General features: G+C 45.5%; 1 protein-coding gene across 5 annotated transcripts in view; it reads right to left on the bottom strand.

Moving 5' to 3' along the window:
- The window catches only part of C5H4orf45 (chromosome 5 C4orf45 homolog), a 140,586-nt gene extending 135,402 nt beyond the window's left edge, over positions 1-5,184 (bottom strand). For all 5 annotated transcript variants that reach the window (XM_030563581.1, XM_030563578.1, XM_030563582.1 and 2 more), the window contains exon 1: positions 5,009-5,184. In XM_030563581.1, coding sequence (XP_030419441.1) covers positions 5,009-5,075 — 67 coding nt within the window. In that variant the 5' untranslated portion in view covers positions 5,076-5,184. The remainder of the gene's footprint in view (positions 1-5,008) is intronic.
- Positions 5,185-22,652: the final 17,468 nt, after the last annotated feature.

Raw genomic sequence — 22,652 nt, 5'->3', positions numbered from 1 at the left:
ATTTGAATAGGTTCCCCCTTGTTGTAGAAGAGAGACAGTCCATAGCAGTGTGTTCTGTGTGACAGCTCGAAGTCTCTGGAACATGGTCTCTACCTGGATCCAAAATAGCTGGAATATGGCCACCTCCTGAGAATGCTGCAGAACACTTCTGTTTGGTTAAGTTTTTGGAGAGGGCTGAGGGTATGGTCCCAGAATGATGATGAAGGGGCAGGAAAGGGTGGGATTTTAGCAGAGACTGGCAGAGCTCCTTTTTGAATAATTACTTTAATGCTGCTGGGGATTTGTTTTTCTTTTTGTTGTTGTTATAATAATTATTGTTATAATTGTTATAATGTTTTGTTGTTATAATTATTAATCATGGTGCCTACTGCTCTGTATAAACATTGTTTTATTTAAATCTAAATAAATAATTACTGTAAATAAATCCTCAAACTGTGCTTAAAAATGCAGCGAACAGCTTCATAGCTAAATACACCACAATCATTTAAATGCATTGTGCCCTGTAGGAGAATTACATTGCCCTTCCCAACAAAGTTCAATCTAGCAGCAGAACAATAACTCCAAAATGACTACAACTTTATCATTTGAAGCTGGCAATGGGACTACTCATGGTACATGAAGTTAAGTATGTGCTTAAGTCTTAGCAGGATGAGGGCCAAAGTCGTCATCCCGGCTGGGTGGTGTCTGTCTTTAGGTCGCCTGATATATGGTATAAATCAAATCCTGTAGGTTGCTTAAGAGCTTGTTTACACGTGGGTTTGTTCTTGATTCACTCCATATGTGGACACACTTTTCGGTTCACATATGGAGTTATTCAGGAATAGCTGTTGCACTTTAAATTGATACCCTATCTTATCAGAAACACTTTCAAGGGTAGACAAATGTTTAGTGTGTGCAGCAACACTTGTGGACTTCAGTAAGAGTTGAGGATACTTGGCACTTTGCAGGAGGTGCTTAACACCTCAGAAGTTTGGGCCCTGCGGCCAGCTGTAGCAAACCAATGATAAAACTGCCCACTGCTTATTCTTTCCTAAAATTGATAAGCCAGTCCTCAGAGCTGCATCACTTTTTGAACATTAATTGATGATACTGTAAACTGAGAAATACTGAAAAGTTAATTTCTGTTTGAAATTGTACTGAAATCAGATATGACTCCAAAATGTGGATGTGTAGATTAGTTGAGTTTGGTAATCACATTTTATCTCTGCAAGAGTTTCTCAAAAGCTAAAAGCAAATTTATCACAAACTTATGCATACACTTGTCCACTTAAAAAAAAAAATCTCCTTTTGAAAGGCCGCAGACTGACAAATATGTAAATACAACTCCTTTAGGTACAACACAGGCATCAATAATGCCATTCTCCCCTGTAATTTACAGCTATTCAGTCCCCCATAATGAATGTAAGGGGTGGAATCTAAATTTCCTGACAATGTACGGTAAGTATTATACCTTTACTTCCTAATCTAACCTTTGCAAGGATTCTGAGATGCTCTTAAAGCTACTTTGTGCCTGGAGCTGTACTACAATGGCATTTAACTGTTTTTATTTGCTTGTGCTTTTTTTTTTTTTTTTCTAAACCTGACTCTCAGAGACCCATCTGAGCCTGAGGCTGGAGCAAAGCAAGAGAAGTAGAGGAAACAGAAGCTAACTTTATTTTTGATCCACCTGTTAATAGTCAGTCAGTGCTCTGCACAACAGAGGCTGAAGGGATATAGCAAAGGAGTCATGGCCACAGTGGTGAGGCTGCACCCGACCCTGACATAGCACAAGGCCTGGACCTGCCCCAGAAACACTGTGGGGTCCTGCCCCTTTGTGCCAAATGCACCAGGTGTGGGGCAGGCAGGATCCAAGTGTGGAGGGATCCAGGTGTGAGGTGAGAGGATTCTATGTGGGACAATCTGGATGCAGACAGGTCAGTGTGGGGTCTGGATGCACAGAGAATCATTGGGGATGGGGTGATCTAGGTGCAGGGGCAATGGGATTCTGCAGGGGCTTCCAGGTAAAAGTGGTTGGGGTTCAGTGGAGGGTTGTGGGAGTCTCAGCAGGGGGGTCTGGGTGCTGGGGGAGTGGGCTTGGTGGGGTGGGTGTCTGAGTGCAACTAGCTGGGGGTCAGTTGCATGGGGAACTGGATGTGGGGGCTCAGGGTGGTGCAGGGAGGTGGGGCTGATCAGGGTGGAGGTTGAGTGTAGGGAGTTCAGTGGGGCATGGTCTGGGTGCAAGGGTTTAGGTGCTAGAGGCTCCAGGTGCAGGGGTTAAGGTTCAATGGGGTGGGTTTGGGTATGGAAAGCTAGGGGGGTTTGGGTGTACGGGATGAAGCGTGGCGGGGGTGTCTGGCTATGGGAGGTCCAGATGCATGGGGGTTGGGTGGATGGGGGAGAAGCTCCCCATACAGTGACCACTCCTTCCGCATCTGAGAAGCGTTGGGGGCAAGAAGCAGGGGAGGATGCTGAGCTTCTTGCAGGTGTGAGAGGTCTCTGGTGGTGGATCTGACGCAGTCCCAGCTACTCCTTGCAGGTGAAGAGGAAGTCCCATCCTCTCCTGTCTCTAGCCCAGCTGGGACTAGCAGCTGATCCTGGCTCAGGATAGGAGCCACGGCTGGGATGTCCCCAGCTCTGCAGTGATTTACCTCTCCGTCGGCTACTCCAGATGCCTGAAACTATGTACCTGTGCAGCAAGGGAGTGGTGCATGACTGCTCTTGCAGCTTCCCTTTGATTCCCTATCAGAAACTCATTTTTCTGTAGAGAAGCAAATAAATCTGCAGGGGATATGTATTCTGCACATGCGAAGTGGGACAGAATCCCCCCAGGAGTAACAATATGCATTTTGGAGTTACAGTTTCCTTGAGCGAGGCATGGCCTACTAATATGAGCACTGGATTTGGGAGCAGGGAACTCAACATTAATCTCAACTCTGCCACTGATTTGACCTATAGAAAACTCCTGAGGGGATATTTGGCATTGCAGTTTGTCTAGATGGTCAATAAATTTTAGTTCTGTTCTAATGTGACAGAGGCACTTCCAGATTGAAGGGTCATCTGAGCATACCTGACCCCAAGAGAAATATAGGGATTGTCAGTTTGCAACCTTGTCTGTACAATAAACTTGCACCAGTTAAATCAAAATCAGTTTTCAAATCAATTTAATTATAAACTGGTATTAATTAAGATTAAGATTAGCCCCAGGGAAGCCTCTCCATGTGTTTAATTCCATAGTGTTTGAACTCCATGAGTCGGGAATGGCTGTTCCTGTGACACTGTCCTGCATAAGATAACAGTGCTGCCTATCAGCATTCACTTTTGTAGTGCCCTTCTGTAGTGTCAGACTACTGGTGATGGGCAATTTTAAGAGCAGTCACTGACAGGGACCACATAAAGGGCTGCCATGAAGAAAAGGTGCTCTGCTAAGCTCCTGAGAGGCCCTCAGTTTCAGCGGTAACAATGGTGGGAGCACTAGTGTAGACAGATTAAATGGCCTCAGATGTCCTGAGACTTGTGGGTGTAGAGAGCCAACTAGCTCCTCACCGCTCTGTGAGTGCATCGCTATCTGCATAGGGACACTTTAGAGGGAAGTACATGATAAAACTGGTGAAGTTTCCTGCAGAATTTGTCCACTTCAACAGGGTACTTTAGAGAAAGAGACAAATAAGACCTACAGTGACTGGTCTAGGTCAAAACGCTAGCTACACATGTGCAAGTATATTTATTAAGGGCACTTTTGAAAGTGCTCTGCTGGGCTGTTCAGTGCAGTTCTGCTACTGCTTTGGGCCCTCTAATGGAATGTGTACATGTGCACCAAATAAAATAGGGACCCAGCCAGCTGCCCCTGTACAGATCTAGAGGTGCTGAACTGTTCATTTAATACCTGTGAATGACACACAGATTTGGAATGAAGGCAAATGTATTTTATTCATATTTTCTTATTGGGACTGTACCCTAGTGGCAGAACTATAATACTGTATATAATATGCAGAGCACAGCCTAATGTGTTCAGTATAACTCTCAATAATGTGTACCAAGTCTGAAAAACTTTCTACAATTCATAGTCTGTTTCCAGTTCTTTGGAGTATAATGTATAAGGATGAAAGTGAAAGTTTAACTGATATTACAATTAATTGTTTAATAGTATAGGTGTACTCTGAAATCAAGCTATCAAATAATTGTGTATAATTCAAATTTCAGATATGTTTTATATTTGTGATTATAAAGTTAGGGTCCCAGGATAAATTGAAAGAGGCACTTTTCAAAACTAAATACACACAAATTTGCTCTCAGTCCCTCAGTTTAATTCCTGTGCTTTTTCATGGTATACTGTGTTTTCTAGATATTTAAAATTCAGATGTGTTTCTAGTAAGTATCCAACTTTGTAACTGCTATTAAACTGCAACGCTGAGAAATCTCTTTGGTATCAGCAGGTTTTCACACAGACCCTCAGATGTAGCGTTCTTCTCAGACGCTGATACGGTCTCTTTGTTTAATACCTAGGCTCAGGGCACATTTTTTCAATAAAGAATGAGCACTGCTGAGCAGAGCACAAAAACTTCTAACTTGAGGAAGTGTCGATTTCAGGTTCCTGCTTTGTGTGCGTTTCTCTCACGCACACATTAAGTAAATCCTCACGGTTGAACAATGGAGACATTTACTTGATGGGAAAAGACAGTATCATAAAAACAACAACAAAGAGAGGGGTTTCAATCTAGATATCAAGACCCCCATCCGATAAAAGAAAGCTGCAGCACCATTACAAAATATAATATACAGTGAATTGCAGCTCTCTTAATTTTTCTGTGTCCATATTGCTCCTGCTTATGATCAATAATATAGTAGAACAGAATTGTTTAGGGTGTGAATGGTGCAATCATATTAATTGCAGCCCTGTCGTATTGGCTACGAGGCAGCAGCTTGCTTTACTGTACAGACTTCTCTGCCTCTCTGCCAGAGTCAGGCTCTGGCTCGCAGCTGTCCTGTTCTGCTAGCTCCGGGATTTCAGCTGCGGAGACGCACTAATTACCTGTAAATATCATCCGCTTCCCCGTAGCGGCTGCTCCTAGGGAGGGTCTGGAGGTACTGGCGGGCATGACTCCTTTGCCCGGCTGCTTGCCTGCGGTTTGCCTTGGTTACTCCTTGGCGGACCCAGCCCAGCGCCGGGCGCAGCAGGCGGCAGCTGTTGGCTCCCTGCAGGCAGCAGCCGGCGAGGGCCGGTTGCTGGGGTCGCTGCTCGTGCGCAGCAGCTGCATTGTGACATACTGTCCTTGTGCAAGCGGCCCGGCGCGTTCTCCAGGCTCGTAGCCCGGGACTCTGGAGCCCCTTTCTGCCCTTTTGAGGTGGTGGCGGGGCGGGGGGGGGGAAAGGTTTCCGTGGCTAACACCCCAGACCTTCTGCAAGAGGCAGGGTCAGAGTGGGTGCCTCTGCCTCTGTGGGTGCCCAACTTTGGGGTTAACGGGGTCCTGCCCCGGGGAGCTGTTGGTGCTACAGCCCTGGACTATGGCACCCATACTGAAGGCAGCACCGCAAGCTGATTTTAAGTGGCACTCACTCTGCCTGGGTCCTGGCCACCAGTCCGGGGGCTCTGTGTCTTAATTTAATTTTAAATGAAGCTTCATAAGCATTTTAAAAACCTTATTTACTTTACATACAACAATAGTTTAGTTATATATTATAGACTTATAGAAAGAGACCTTCTAAAAACATTAAAATGTATTACTGGCATGCAAAACCTTAAATTAGAGTGAAGAAATGAAGACTCAGCACAGCACTTCTGAAAGGTTGCCGACCCCTGCTGTAGTCTATAGCAGCGAGCTGGATGGAGCTATGCAGATTTCTCTAAATCTTTACCTTTGTTAAAATTCTTTGATTTTTTATTGAATTTAATTCTCATGAAAGACAATAGTTGGAAAGCCCTGGAACCAGAGTACACAGCTGGCCTCTGATGACTTCCACATTCAATCACCTCTCAGCTGAGGAGACTTCAAACTACCCAACAACCCAGCTAATGTATTCTGTTCTGTTCTAGTTCTTGTACCTAGGCATAGCACTTCAGTAATTTAGTGAAAGCAGGATTTATTTTATTTTACTTTTTGTCAGTTGTTGTAATTTTTTGAACACAGCATTAATAGACTGCATTTTTTTTTCTTCTAGACAGTAGACACAATAGTCCCCTGTTCTATCATCAGTAGCTATTGCATTTGATTGCAATTCTAAGGATACCTTTTCACTAAAAAGTTAACACAGGCTCCTACTCAGATGTTGCCTCTAACCCAGGAACACGCAACAGAACATCATCAACTCGAGTTTGGCTGTGTCTGAAATCTGGGCTGAGTGGAGATAGCCCAGTAGAGTAAGTGGACAGGCTAGATCCCGGATGCCACTTTCACTTGGGCTGGTAACCTGTCCACTCTGCATTGTTGATGCAGACTAATTAACCTGAGAGTTGATAGTCCTCCAATGCCTTCCCACACATCAGAATAGGTAGGGACACTTCCAGAAAGTGAACAACTCTCACTTTAACTTAGCATGGCACCACTGAACATTTGGCCAGGCAGAGAGGCCACCAGGCCAAATTTCAGTGAGTGGCATTGTGACCCAGCATGTCAGGCAGGGCCGGCTCTAGCAATTTTGCCGCCCTAAGCATGGCAGCATGCCATGGGGGGGCGCTCCGCCGCTTGCCGGTCCCGTGGCTCCGGTGGACCTCCGCAGGCGTCCCTGTGGAGAGTCCGCTGGTCCTGCGGCTCCGGTGGACCTCCCACAGGCGTGCCTGCGGATGATCCACCGGAGCCACGGGACAGCGGACCCTCCAGAGGCACCCCTGCGGGAGGTCCACCAGAGCCTCCTGCCACCCTCTTGGCAACTGGCAGAGTGCCCCCCATGGCATGCCGCCCCAAGCATGCGATTGGCGCACTGGGGCCTGGAGCCGGCCCTGATGTCAGGTTGAAACACCATTTGGTCTATGGGCCCAGGGCAAACTACCCTTTCTTCCCTATCAGGAGCCCTGCCCCTGCCAATGGCATACACCATGTCCATATGCAGGGCTGGCTCCAGGCACCAGCATTCCAAGCTGGTGCTTGGGGCGGCATTCTGCAAGGGGCGGCAGTCCCTGTTGTTTTGCGCCCAAGCAGCGCGCCAAATTGCCGCGCCAGGTGGCAGGGGCAGTCCATGTGCTGTTAGGGCAGCAGGCGTGTTTCAGCGGTGATGGCAATTTGGCAGCAGCTTCTATGTTTAGCTGTCCGGGACAGCTTCAGCTAAACATAGAAGCTGCCGCTGAATTGCCACCACTGCGGAAACACGCCTGCCAACCTAAGGGCACACGGACTGTCCCTGTCGCCCGGGGCGGCAATTCGGTGCGCTGCTTGGGGTGGCGAAAACTGTAGAGCTGGCCCTGTTCATATGGCTGCAGGTGCCACTGAGCATAGGGAGAACCCAAAGCTATTAAAACTTGACTCATCTGTCTCCACTCTTACATGTCTGCCTGTAACTTATGTTATCTGCCTAACAAGGCATGGTACTGCCTTCTCAGGGTGACAAGCCTCAGATGGAATGCCCTCTCCTGTGTCTCATGTGCTAAATTTGCTTCCTGGTTTTGAAATCAGAATTGTTTTAATGCCAACAGCTATAACAGGTCATCATCCTGAGCTGGCTCCATACCTTACCATCTGCTGCAAGTCATTTAATTTAGTGAGTTCATGCACTAAGAATACTTTCTTGGCTCCCTGCAGCGCCGAGCTCAGGTCAGGTGAATACCCTCTTTCTCCTGGGCTCTGGGCTTTCCCTTTCACTAACTTGTTGGCTCAAATCCAGGCTGGCAAGAAAAGGAGGATCATCTGAAATTAACCAACTCCAGCCGTGCTGGGCTGTAGTGTACAGAACTGAGGTCAGCACTGCAGGGAGCCAAGAAAGTAGACTTAAAAACAAAAATCTGCTAGCCGGACCCCTTCCCAATCCCCCCGTTTCCAGGGTTCCATTTCTGAAAACGGGGCAGCTAATCCCAGGCCAAGTCCAGGGAAGGAGTAAAGGGGAGCTGAAATCAAGCTAGCTCCACCTTTGATCCTGTATTAAGGGCTTCATCCCTAAAGGCATGGTGCCCCCTGCCCCACTGGGGCACATGGCCCTGTCTCATCCCACCCCACCTTCCATCCAGGTGTCTCTCCTCACTGGCAAACCTGCCTCCCCTGCCCTGCCTGCTTCATTAGCCATCTTCTCCTGCATCACAGGGTGAGCTACCTACTACAGAGCAGAGAGAAAGAACACATTTGGGTAAAAACAAGCCTGGGCTAATGTGCTGCTCTTTCCAATGTGTGTGTGACTTTAGCAAAGTATTTAATTAGCCTCCACAAACTTCTTTTCCTCACCTGAAGATTATAGTGATCTCAGCCCAAGAAGCCCTGGAACGTGATTCCTTCCGAGGACATGCTCAATTGAAATATAATATATTGACTTGGTTTGCAAAAGAGTGAAGTAAGCAGAGCATGGAATGGATTTTATTAACACTACTTAGTTGCTTGTGAATGATTTTGTGACTATAGATATTGGTGACTTCTTTGAGTGTCATTGTAATTGGCAGTGAAAATTACTAGTTTGTCACTGGTCACTTTGACACTTATTTTCTTGCTAGGGAAACCAAAAAGTCCCTAATCTAGTGAGAAAATAGCTAAATTGGCAACACTCTGGGAATGCCCCCTGGCTGGACCTCAGTGCAGTTCCAGCACTGTGCAGTCTCTGCTTCCCACCATCTGTGGGGCCCTGTCTCCCCAGAGCTGAGCCACCTTGGACTGCTGCAGAAGCCTGGCCAGCTGGGGGTGGGGAACAGTCTGAGAGGCTTGGCTGGGCCTCTCCAGCAAGTGGATCCTGAAAGACCGTGGCCGGGGCAGACCCTGGCCTGGCTGATCACGCCACTCCCAAGGGGCCAGAGCCCTGGCTGCGCTGCCGGCTCAGCCCAGCAGACACAGTCACCTCCCAGCAGGGCCAGTGAGTGTGGCTGGGAGGCAGGACAGGGCAGTGGGTCTCTGGGGAACCTGGGGGTGATGGCTGTGAGGGGGTGAGGGAGATCTGTGTGTTGGGCACTAGGGAGTGGGGACCCTGTGTGGGGAGCTAGGCAGTAGTGGTGGGGCTGTGGAGAGGGGGGCACTGGGCAGAGGTGATATTGTGCAGGGTGCTGTGAATTGTGGGGATGGGGTGCTGAGCATTACAGGTCCGGGGGGGGCACTGGGCATAAGGAGTTCGGGGGTGTTGCAAAGGCGCCGACTTGCTGATTTCCCCAGGGGTGCTTGACTCCTGCTCTGCCCCAGGCTAACTGAGGTGCTCGGACCAGGTTAAATCTACAGTGAGGACATAGACTCATAGACTTTAAGGTCAGAAGAGACCATTGTGATCATCTAGTCTGACCTCCGGCACATTGCAGGCCACAGAACCTCACCCACCCACTCCTGTAATAGACTGCTAACCTCTGGCTGAGTTACAGAAGTCCTCAAATCATGGTTTAAAGACTCCAAATGACAGAGAATTCAGCATTTACACTACTTTAAACCTGTAAGTGACACATGCCCCATGGTGCAGAGGAAGGTGAAACCCCCCCAGGGTCTCTGCCACTCTGAATTAGAGGGAAATTCCTTCCTGACCCCAAATATGGTGGTGATGTAAGTTCCTAGAGTAGACCTACAGGGACAGTGTGATTGCAGGAGAGAGAGTTAAAAAAAAAAATCCAGCAGAAAATAGGGACAATTTTTTTGCTAAAAGTTTTGCCCAAAAGTAATCCAGTGTTTCAGCCAGATCTGTTACAGATCCAGAACTTCTGTTGGCTTGTCACAGGGCGACTAACCCCTTTAAGAGAGAGTGGGGCCCAGTGCACCTATGAAAGATTACAGTACTTACTGCCCAATTGGGCTTAAGAGAAGGTACCAAGCCTTATAAAAGGGAAAACAGCATCAGGGGAAAGTGGCTACCTGTTGACCTCTCTCGGATTGAAACCTTGTAGGAAGTGGTGGAGGACATATTGGCTGCAACACTATATGTTTGTTCCGGCTCTGCAGCACAGCTTGAGTGAAATGAATCCACAGATGACTAGAGAGAGGAAGAAAGGAGACTAGTTCTGACATCGGACAACAGAAATTTCTTGCGATTCTGCACTGTGTGCTGTCATTCTTAGGAAGACTTGGGGGTCAGCTCCTGGTAGATCAGCAACAAAATAGTGCATCTGACAGTGAGATGAGTCCAGTTAAATAAAAAGGTCATTGTCGTGCTATTAGAAAAGCAGATCACTTGGGAGCCTTCTCAATGTGATCTGGCCTTACCTAACTGACCCTAAAATTTTTGGCATCATTGCTGCAATGATGAAAGTTTGGTCACATTCTGGATTGCTTTAAGTAGCTCCAAACTAATCCTGCCCATATTTTTCCATAGAGAAGCAACCTTAATGTAAAGCAGACCTGGTCCTGAGGTAGAAGAATTCTTTATTGCAGCCTGCAGTGCACATGGGCTGATATTCTCTTTAGTGGGGGATATGAGGAGGAAGATGTCAGGGGCCTATTACATTTTTTTCCTTCCCTTTGTCTTGCTTCATTCTTGTGTATACCAGTGAGTACTTTGGCAGTTGGTGATATTTGTCTTATTTTTCTCACCCTTTGCAAAAGCCATCTTCCGCTTAACATGCACATTCTTTCCTTCAGAGCTGTTTCCCTCCTCAATAGGCTATTGCAATTGGCTAAATGCCAAACAGTAGGGTGAGCTGCATGAAAAAGCCTTGATCATAGACAGGCAGTCTTACAATTTCTTTCTTGTATTCAAGTTGCAGATGGATGCCATTAGAACAATTTTAACTAAGAATATGCACAGCTTGCCTGCAAGACTGAGACTAATACTAAATATTTATATTGCGCTTTTCATCTTCAAAATGCTCTACAAACATGAATCCTCACAACATCCCTGTGAAATAGGTATGAAATAGGTTTTATTATACTCTTTTTAAAGACAAGGAAACTGAGGCATGCACTAGGTTACTTGTCCAAGGACACATCACACAAGTTGTTATCAGAATAAGGATTAGAACTCAGGAGTTCTTGATGCTCCAGTGATGTTCTACACCATGCCTCTCGGTCTAAAAATGGTCATGGTTCACTGGACAATACATGGTTTTCCAAGTGACAAGAGGTGATATGTGCCATCAACATGAAAATGTATTTTAAGTAAGAACTTACTAGATGAATTTGATCTACTTCTGAAAACCATATGGCCAAATTATCTCTTGCACTAAGATCCAGTGTAGCAAAGAAGTTCAGGGGCCAGAGATCTACCAGAGAGCCCCAGCTGTGATAGAGGGTCTGGATCTCAGTTCCTAATTCATAGTTCATAAAAATGGAAAATTACTTTGGCATTGTCTTCACTCCACCCCAATCTGCCCATTTGAAAGGACAATACAAGGCTTTACTCAACTCTAGGAACTTACATCACTAGGTACACTAGTAATACTGACCTAACCTCTGGTGTAGACAGTGCTAGGTCAACTGGAGAATTCTTCCCTCAACCTAGCTACTGCCTCTTGGGGTGGTGGATTATCTATGCTGACACGAGAATCCCTCCAATCAGCATAGGTAGAGTCTACACTGAAGTGCTGCAGGTGTGCAGCTGCTCCACTGTAGCTTTAAGTGTAGACATACCCTTAGAGAAAATAGGGAGTTCAAACCCTATTGTATGCATAGGTAACTGCAGAAAAATGGTTTGTAAACCAGAGGTAGTGACACTAGCTCTAGGGACACTGGCTGGCTGAGTGAGAGAGGGAGTCACTCATCTCTCTCTGGACACAGCAGCAGGAGCTGACTCTGACAAGAGAATAGGAGAACAGGAACTTGCTTTTCAGACAAAGTTCATTCTGTTCTCTGTGTAACTGATATGACAATGTCTTATGTAGTTCATCTTACGAGGTATGTTAAGCAAACCATTTATTTTAATTCAATTTCCCCCCAGTTTTATTCAATCTTGTTTTTGTTAGAATTACTGTTGTATAGGTAACTGCGCGAAGACAACCCCAAAAACAAGAGAACTTAAACAATTTTTGGAACACATACTCTCCTCTTAGTTAAGGAGCCCATCATGACATGCTCCATATTCTAGCTTGGGAGGGGTACAGGAGCCAGTTATAGTGGCTTCACCCCAATTGAGGGTCCTCCATTCACCCACCAGTGGAATTCTCAGTTGGCCAGGCACCTCCAGCTTTATCTCTTTTGTGTTGGGTGAGAGAGAGAATCTGGCCTCTAATGATCAATGTGGAGAAAAGGGAAGTGTCAGGGGGGTTTTATTGGTTGTTTTTTGTTTTTTTTCTTTTCATTATCCACAATGGTAGATTAAGTCATGGAAATGATAGGCAGGGAAGTTCATAAAAATCATTGCATGGGAAATTACAGCTGGAATAAATTGTCACATTTCTATGGATTCCACGTCCACAACATTCAACATCAGCTATCCTATTTTACTTTACAATAGCATAAGTAAATGCATCTGGACCAATTAGGCAGTTTTTGTTGTTTAGTCCTTTAAAAAAAAATGCAAAAGCCTAATGGAGCTGGAAAACATTGTTATTTTCTTGGACTATTTAAGAATAAACATCTCTGATTGCTGAGGACAAAGATGCTCTAACAGTCCTGGGTTCTAATTAGGGTCACAAAACTACCTAAGGACTGAGTGACAAAGTTACTTGTATGCTCACTGCAAATCCAGGAGGTGTTTCAGCCAACTTCTATTCTGTTCTTCAGTTTTGTTCAGCAGGTGTACTACTCTTTAAAATACGAGACATGATAAATCTTTGCAAGCACTTTAAAATGAAGTAACAGTCAGGGAACTATTCGGATTGGTCTTTCTGAGGCACCATTGACGCTCCATATATGAATCTACTCAAAGAGTTTTCCCCAAATCATTCTCAGATGGGTCAGGTGTGTAGCCTCAAAAAATGAACTGGAATTCCACTCTGAAAACCCACAGTTCCACCACCTTCTATGTGAATTCTGTGGAAGCACAGAGAGAAACTGTGCTCCCAATACCAGCTTCAGTGCAGCACTACTAATTTACACAAGCTGAGGATTCTGGTTTTCTATAGTTGGCTTTTAAAAATGCATTGAACACTTGCTTGAAAGACCTCTTTTATAACTTAACATGTGATACATGTGGTGATGTATGTTTTTAATTAATTGCCTTTACCTTACCCATAATTTCTGACCAATTCTCACATCACTGAGCCCTGTGGAGAGGGGTTAGAGCACTAGTTTAGGACTTGGCAGATCTAGGCCCAAGTGTCTGCTCTGCTACAGGCTTTCCGTGTGACCCTGGGTAAGTCACTTAGCCTCTCTGTGCCCCAGTTCCGTGTAAAATGGGGTGATGAGCAACTCCCTACCTCACAGGGATGTTGTGAGGATAAGCTGTTGAAATGCTTATATACTACAGTGATAGGGACCTTGTAAGTTCCTAAGATAGATAGATCCTGACTTCCCAGATATGGGGAGTGTTCTTCCCTCTAAGTATTTTTTAAAATATGTATTAATGATGATTATGTGTTAAAAATAATTAAATATATAAGTTTCAAATACAACTTCAGAAAACCAATGCAAGTAGTAAAATATTAATGCAAGCTAATTCAGATTATTTAATTTTAGAATTTCTTTTTTTTTTCTTTTGAAAGACAGCTTTATATACTTTGTATACAAAGTATAAACAAATTCCCAGATTTACCCCATAGACATGGTAGTAAATTCAAGGAAAAGTAGTAATATCAGCAAACAGGCATTTATGTGCTAAAACAATTTGTATGCATGTATGATAATAAACGGTCAACAAAGGCCTAAAGAAGCCTGGACTAACAGGTTACCTATGTGTCAATATCTTGAAACACCTCCCCCCCCCCCCACACACACTATAGGCAAGATCAACCATAGGTCTCCACTTGCTAAGGAGCAAATGTGGAATATGTACCTTTATAATATAGGAGAGGGACCAAGACAAAAGAAAAAAGGATTAGATCCTCACACCAGCTCTGTCCCCTCAGAATCACATGAAAGGGCCAGAATGGCAAAAAGGTGTCTTAAAACCTTGGTATCTGGAGGAGGATTCTCCAGGTGCAGGAACTGTGGAACACAGCCACAAGGCCCTTATATGCTGCTTCTGCCCTTTTCTCTGGTGCATAAGGGCTGAAGCATGGGTGAAGCTCACTCCAGATCTCATCTTCTCTTCCTCTCTATCTCCTGGCTGCATCTCATTGCAATGTAAAGGGTGGAGGCTAAATTCTAAACTATACCCATGAATGGAATGAAGTTACGCAGTTAACTTTCAACCTTCCAGGCTTTTCTTCTGGAAGCCTGTGCACTGCTAACAAGTCACAGATGTATTCATCACATGAACAGGAGCAAGATAATTTTTTCATTCATTATGCATTCATTCCAAGGTGTACCTATTGAGTTCCAGGAGGTGGGTGTGCACAAACCTGCCCATATCTGAAGGCGCCTCCCTTAGCCTAAGGTGAGGAGCAACTAAACCCAGGGTCCAAATGTTTTTGGAGGATAACTAATAAGAAAATGGGGACAAGAGTGAAATCATAGGGCCATAAGCAGGGAACTGGAAGGGGACACCAAGCAGAGACGCCTGGACAGTGCCCACTGCTCCTCAAAGGTGTCTAGGGAGCAGCAGAAGCGGCCGAGAGGAACTCCAAGGTGCATATGAACATATATTATTGTGAGGGGGTGTACCTGGCCTTTCAAGGCCCCCTGCTGGAGCATCGTGGTCCTACCACATCCCACCCCAGGAAAGGAGCAGTGAAGGTGGGTCCTCCCGGCCTGCTTAGAAACAGTGAGTCAGCGCCCAGCAGGCTCACCTAAAAGGAACTTCAGGGACTGAGTAGCTCAGTTTCCAGCTGGAGTCAGATAAGCAAGGAAGGGTGTTCTGCTCTGGATAAAGGGAGTTCAATGGGAGCTCAAGTAAAGAGGCCAGGTGGGAAGAGGCCCAGGCAATGTCGCAGCAACCAAGTAAAGGGGGCAGCATGTGGCTGCTGTTTATATGGTTCCTGGGTTGGGACCTGAAGTGGTGAATGGGCTGCAGTGCTGCAATGGCCCAAGTTCCAGAAAGGGGACATGGATAGTTTAAAAGCCCAAGAAAAAGGGCTAGATTTAAAAGGGCCCCAAGGTACAGGACTGAAGGCCCTGGTGAGGGTAGACTGACAGTTCTGCCAGGACTCTTTACTAAGCCCTGAAAAGGGGATAAATTTATTTCAGACACCTGAACAGAGGGCTGGATTTAAAGAAGCCCAAGAGGGGCTGAAGAGAGAAGGCACCCTCAGGCCTTGGCTACACTTGCAGGTGTGCAGTGCTGGGAGTTACAGCTGTCTTCGTACAGCTGTGTAGGAAAAGCGCTGCAGTGTGGCTACACTGACAGCTACCAGTGCTGCAGTGTGGCCACATTTGCAGCGCTGTTGGGAGTGGTGCATTATGGGCAGCTATCCCACAGAGCACGTCTTCCCATTTTGGCGCCGTGGGTTGTGGGAAGGGGGCGGAGGGTGCGGGTCATTCTGCTTCCTGTCCCAACGCCCCATGATGCATCTCTTCACATCCCAGTAATCCCTGTTTTTCCGTCCACGTTCCGTCATGACTCTCTCAACGGTTTCTGTGCAGCGCGATTTCTGTGGGAAATGGAGCCCGAACTGCTGAGGAGTATGCTGATGAGTCTCGCCAGCACATCATGTTTGGCAGTTGAGCTATTCATTAAGATCCAAAGTGATGAGGAGTCCGATGATGATAGCAGGTCGCCTGACACGTACGACACAAATTGGTGCTGGCATTCACGGAAATGCTCAGCACCGTGGAATGCCACTTTTGGGCTCGGAAAACAAGCACTGAGTGGTGGGATCACATCGTTATGGAAGTCTGGGATGATGAGCAGCAGTGGCTGCAGAACTTTCGGATGAGAAAAGCCACTTTCTTGGGACTGTGTGCTGAGCTTGCCCCCACCCTGCAGCGCAAGGACACGAGATTGAGAGCTGCCCTGCCGGTGGAGAAGCGGGTGGCTATTGCAGTCTGGAAGCTGGCAACTCCAGACAGCTACCAATTGGTTGGGAACCAGTTTGGAGTGGGAAAGTAGACCGTAGGGATTGTTTTGATGCAAGTTTGCTGGGCCATTAATCACATCCTGCTAAGAAGAACCGTGACTCTGGGGAACATGCAGGACATTGTGGATGGCTTTGCACAAATGGGTTTCCCTAACTATGGAGGGGCGATAGATGGGACTCATATTCCTATTCTGGCACCACCCCACCTAGCATCCGAGCACGTTAATCGGAAGGGGTATTTCTCTATGGTTCTCCAGGTGCTTGTGGATCACCGTGGGCGTTTCATTGACATTATTAACACAGGCTGGCCTGGAAGGGTGCACGATGCATGCATCTTTCAGAACAGTGGCCTGTTCAGGAAGCTGCAGGCAGGAACTTTTTTCCCTGACCGGAAGATCACAGTAGGGGACGTTGAAATGCCCACCGTGATCCTTGGAGACCCCGCTTACCCGTTAATGCCTTGGCTCATGAAACCATAAACAGGAAAGCTTGACAGGAGCAAGGAACAGTTCAACTACAGGCTGAGCCGGTGCCGAATGACTGTGGAGTGTGCTTTTGGCCATTTAAAAGGGCGCTGGAGATCTCTGTATGGGAAGCTAGACTTGGGGGAAAGCAACATCCCTGCAGTTATATCCACGTGCTATACCCTCCATAATATTTGTGAAGGGAAGGGTGAAACATTCACTCAGGTATGGACCTCTGAGGTTCAACGCCTGGAGGCTGAATTTGCACAGCCAGAGAGCAGGGCTACTAGAGAGGCCCAGCAAGGGCTTCAAGGATTAGAGATGCCTTTAGGGAGGAATTTGAGGCTGAAAACCAACAGTAATGTTTGGTGCCTTGCACGGGAGTGAAGTGCAGTGGTTGCAATGTTAGTAGGAATCTGTTTTTCCTAAGCTGATTTGTTGTGCCTGTTTCTTTCCTGGGCTAAGGTATCTTTTTACTTTCTGCAATAATAAAGACTGTTTTCAACACCAAGAATTCATTTATTGAAAAGAAAATAACTTTATTGACAGACACACAACATTTTGGGAACATAAAAGGGCAGGGTGGGGGTGCGGTGGGGAACTGTACAGTCACAGGTTTGAATATGTCATGTCTGGAGTGCTGTGCAATGACTGCTGCACTTCAGGATGCCTATACTGCATGGTGATGGAGGTTGAGTGCAGCGGGTAAGGGTCGTAGTTCTCAGGGCTGGTTGGTGAACGTACAGGTGTTGGAGGCAGCTGGTGGAGGTGGTAAGAACCTGGATGCTGGGGAAGGGGGTTTTGAGCTGACAATGGGGCACAAGTGAAAGAGCTTTGGCACGGGGGGTGCGGGGTGCGGCACGGTAGTGCTCTGCCTGAATGTCTAGGAGCGCCTGGATAGAGTCCACTTGCTGCGCCAGGATGCTTATCAGCTGCTTTGTGCTTTTCTTCCTGGTTGCTGCATTTCTCTGGCAGATCCTGCTTTCCTTTTCCCTCCAGTCCTGCAGTTTTTGATTCTCTCTGGCAGAGTGATCCATAACTGCTTGCAGCAGGTCGCCTTTGCTTTTTCACGGCTTCTTCCGGAGGTTTTGGAGTCTTTCAGCCGTTGATAATACGGGCATCCGAGAAGTCAAGGTTGCTTGTAGAAAGGCAAAAATGGCAACAGTTAACAGAAGCAGCATTGTTTATATCTCAGACAGTTATTCCCACACAGTGAAGTTTACCGTCTTCACAATAGCATAATTTTCCCATGCCAAAGAGAGCGCATGTAACCCACAGGAGCCCCGAAATGGTGAGTAAGGGGGACTGATTGATTGCTTCTGGGCTGTACTGGGGTTTTTGTGCATTGGGGAAAGCAAACAGCTGCAGGGGGCACCTACACTGAACAGTCTCCCAACATTTTCCACAGGAGTTGATCCTGCAAGATATCTCGCTGCTGCGGGTCACCTGGGAAGGGGGAATGATTGCTTCTGGGCTGTACTGGGGTTTCTGTGTGTTGGGGAAAGCAAACAGCTGCAGGGGGCACTTACACTGAACAGTCTCCCAACATTTTCCACAGGAGTTGATCCTGCAAGATATCTCGCTGCTGCGGTTCACCTGGGAAGAGCGGGAGGGTCTTCTACAGCAATGCGGATTCCGCCCTGGCCCCTATGCAGCTTGCCTGTGTGCAGCAATGGTCCCCCCACCCCTCGTGGCACAGTGGCGTGGATGCGTTAGCCTGACTGGGACAAGGACCACTGAGGCTCTCCCAATAAACTTGCGCAAGCGCATTGCCCATGCTCTGGCTGAAACTTTTGAAGAGATTACCGAGGCCGATTACCACGACATGATAGACCACATCAATGGGCTATTCCACATCTAGGCATGCATGCATGCAGCTCTAACCCTCCCTCCTCTCCCGAAACATTTCTATCCTGAAAAAACAAGCCGCTTACCGGGAACCTGCTCCTCTGCTTGTCCTTCACCAAGTACCGGCTGCTGCGACTGGCTACCTTCCTCCTGGCTTGAGAAGAGCTCCTGGCTGCATGCTTCCTGGAACTCCGGGGTGTCTCCCCCCATCCCAGTACCCTCACTCTCAGTTTCCTCCTCCCCCCCCCCCGCTCTGAAGTGTCCATCGTGGTCCTCGGATTGGCTGTGGGGTCATCACCAAGTATCGCATCCAGCTCTTTATAAAAACGGCAGGTCGTGGGGGCAGCACCAGAGCGGTGGTTTCCCTCAGGGGCTTTGCAATAGGCACTCCACAGCTCCTTCACTTTAACCCTGCACTGCAGCGCGTCCCGGTCATGGCCCCTTTCCATCATATCCCTTGATATCTGCCTATAGGTATCGTAATTCCTATGGCTGGAGCGCAGCTGGGACTGCACAGCTTCCTCCCCACAAACACTGATGAGGTCCAGCAACTCACCATTGTTCCAAGCTGGGGCTCGTTTGGTGCGTGGAGGCATGGTCACTTGGAAAGATTCACTGATTGCCCTCCACACCTGGTTGAGCAAACAGGAAGGGGATGTTTAAAATTCCCGGGGCATTTAAAGGGTGGGTCACCTGAGGCCAGGGCAGTAGAGTTCGAACTGATGAGCAGAGTGGCTGAACAGGCATTCTGAGATACTTCCAAATACCTCTGGAGGCCAATAACAGCGCTTTTGGTGGCCACACTGGCAGAGCAGCGCTGCATCACCAGCGCTGCAGTCGTTATTCCCCAGGCAGAGGTAGAGTACAGCCAGCGCTGTATCCATGAAGATACAGCGCTGGATGTGCCTTGCAAATGTGAACGGTGTGTTAGTTGCAGTGCTGTAAAGCCACCACCAGTGCTGCAACTCTCCAGTGTAGCCAAGCCCTCAGGAAGGAGGGTCTGAGTCCAGCTTGAGACAGGGACTGGAAGACTTTTGCTTGTATTTGTTGTGGATTTGAATACTCTGAAAGGGGTTAGTTCATTCATTTCAGACTGTGACTTGGCTGGAGGGCTAAACCACTGAAGTAAGGTCAACAAGCTGCCGGGGTGCAAGGACCAGGAATGACTGCAGTATCACATCCAGCCAACAGAAGGCACTCATGAGAGGTTAATGTCCCCCACCACAATTATATAGGACTTTTTAGTGACTGTTTAAAACAGATGATCTTATTTAAGATCAAAGAGCAATAGAGGTACAATCCTATGCCTTTTGATCTTTGGTTAGTGTAAATGAGCATAGCTCAATTGACTTCAATGGACTTACGCCGATTTACAACAAATGAGGATATACCCTGGGGTGTTAAGATATTCAAAATGTTAAGAAGTGGTGTTCTGCATTCCTTACCTAGCTTGAGAATCTAGCTTTCTCAGTGCTAATTGATTATTGTCACAAAAACAACTGAGTAGATGTGGGCCCCACCCCCATCTAACTTGGAGGAGATCAGGAGCAGTTCAAGACAATCCTTACCCCAAAGACTGAGTGTGTTGCCTCTGTAGCTTCCTCCAATCCCAGCTGGCCAAGTGCACAAAAAGCAGAGACTGGTAAAGGAACTCGGGTTTCCTTCCTGCTGGCAGCAGTTCTGAAACTGTAGTCCAGGCTGGTGGTCTGTGCTGGCTGGCTGATCAAATGGTACATCTTCCTTTTTTCTGGTATCACATTTGATATCAGGCAAAAGTCAGTGAATACTTCCCATGTAAGCAACTTTCATTGGGATATTATGTGATCATGAACAGGAGTAGAAATGGTCCATATAATTGTAAATGGGAGGAGATTTGATCTACAAAACAATCCCTATTGAATTTGCAAGATGGGTTTGATGGCTCAGAGACTGCTGTCTGATTCCTGTCTGGTTCTAATTGTTGGGTTAGGAACCACCACTATGGGAGAAGCAAGTTTTGTAATCTTTGGAAACTATGTAGATTTTGAAATCATTTGTTTGTGAAGAGCAGAAGAAATAACCTGAGGGTAGGTTCCCAGTTTCTTTCAACAAAGCTTAAGATGATGGTACATGTTTTTGGGATAGCACAGAATTAATCAATCAGCACAGAAGGCTGCAGAGGAGATAATGCTTGTTGCAGCCTGTCACTACTGGTCTGGTATTGTAAATTCCTGACTAATTAATAAATGAAACAAATGGTGAAACTCTCACAGAATATTGAGAGATAACTTCATTAGAATATTTTATTTCTAACAAGAACTTCAGACAGTCTTGAGAGCCATAATCATTTTCACTGACAACAAGAGCTTTATTAGGTAGCCTCCTGTCTTAAAAACAAACCCAAGTATCCACAAATGTTAAGTGTAAAATTATATTATGCCTTTATTAGCAGATCATCTATGTTAGGCGAATTATTTTGAGCCATTACTCAAAAGTTTTCATTGTATCTTTATTTTCATATTGATCAAAGACTTGTTGCTCCATTTTACTTTTAAGGAACAGATGCATTATTGTTAATTTGTGTTTCAGTAGTGCCTGGTGGCCCCAAATGAGATGAGTCCTGTTGTGCTAGGTGCTGTACACATGCACACAGTCAGAGACAGTCTTAATTTACACTGGATTTATCAGTGGATCATAGACACTTCAGAAAGCAATCAACACACATTTGTGAAATCCCATACAGTTTACCTCTGTAATTTTTCTAATATTGCTTTTACATTACAGATGCAGTGTCAAACTTTTCACGTACACAAGTGTAGGAATAGTACCATTAACTTGTCAGAAGTAGTCTGGACAATTCCATGACAAGCTTAGATTTCCTTAATAGTTCACCTCAGCTTTGACCTACCTGGAATAAACTTTTCTGGAATGATGTGATGATTAGTTTTAATGCTGGTTGATCCCTGGAACTATTTAGATGCAGAGAGATGTATGCTGCTTAGAAAAATAAATGGGGGAAAGTTGGTGAACCAAAGTATCCAATGGTTTATAAATGATGTGGATGTTTACTTGTCTGGTTTGTTTGCAGCATTTACTAAATTTTGAATCTGATTCTCTCTCCATTGAGATTAACACCAGGTAGTGCTTGTCATGCTATTATGTAGGTGTGAGTGTACTGTAAGTACATGCAGGTATACTATATAGCATACAGAGACATACACTCATGATCATACCCGCACACACCCATATGCTAGAAACAGCTTTGAGCAATAACTACATGATGAAGAAGCATGAGCCACATAAATATTCTATACACTGATTAGTAATTTTAAAGCAACAGGATAACTTATGAATGCTTTTAGAAAGTAATACTGCCAAATGCTTGTCTAATTACTACTTGTAGTACTATAATGAAACAATTCATTGTGTGATATACTATTCTAAAATCTGCAGTAGAGAACAATGATGGGGAGTCCTATAAAACACATAATTATGAGAGCAGACTAAGTATGTATACAGATTAAAGGGATTGGTTCCAAGAAATAGTTATATTACAAGCAATACAATAAACAATGGATTCTGTCTGGATAAGAAATACTGTATCTGGAATAATCAATCAATAATTCTTTATAGACAAAAGTTACTAGTTGTAAACTTAATTTATAGACTATGTCTTAGAGTAAAAATAAAGGTTATAAACCCATTACAAATTTTAAACATAGTATGGACTGAAGTAAAAAATTTGTAACTCTCATAGCCTATGGAATCATCTTCATTGCATATAATAAGGTAGTGATTTAATTATGGGGTTCTGGCTGAAGACTCTGAAAATTAAGCTGTTGCTAGAATCCGCAAAATGGAAACAGTATTCTTATAGTGGAGGGGCATTTATGGCAAAGGATGCAACACAAATTATTCACTTATAAATATTCCACTCCTCTTTGCAGGAGTGGAATTTTGATTCCATCTCTTCCAGTTTGATTACAAGCATTTCAGTGCTCTACTTTGCATTAGGTAAGTTTATGAATCTTTTAGTGTTTTACAACAGCAGTATCAAACAAGAAAAAAATATTATAATTGACTATAATTCTCATTTGCTGTTATAAGTTCTTAAATGACAAAGCCAGGTTTATAAACAAACTTCACGAATTGTCTTACCTATATTGTGAACACCACCTTGGATTATTAAAACTAAAAAAAAAATCCAGAAATTTAATTTACTTTCTACTACTTTCTACTTATATTTCTTTGTTGGATTCTTTGCGGTTCTCTTAGCTTGGACAATGAAAATGGAC

The sequence above is a fragment of the Gopherus evgoodei genome, chromosome 5, assembly GCF_007399415.2.
Source record: "Gopherus evgoodei ecotype Sinaloan lineage chromosome 5, rGopEvg1_v1.p, whole genome shotgun sequence".
Lineage (NCBI taxonomy): Eukaryota > Metazoa > Chordata > Testudines > Testudinidae > Gopherus > Gopherus evgoodei.
This window is presented reverse-complemented; position numbering and strand designations above follow the sequence as displayed.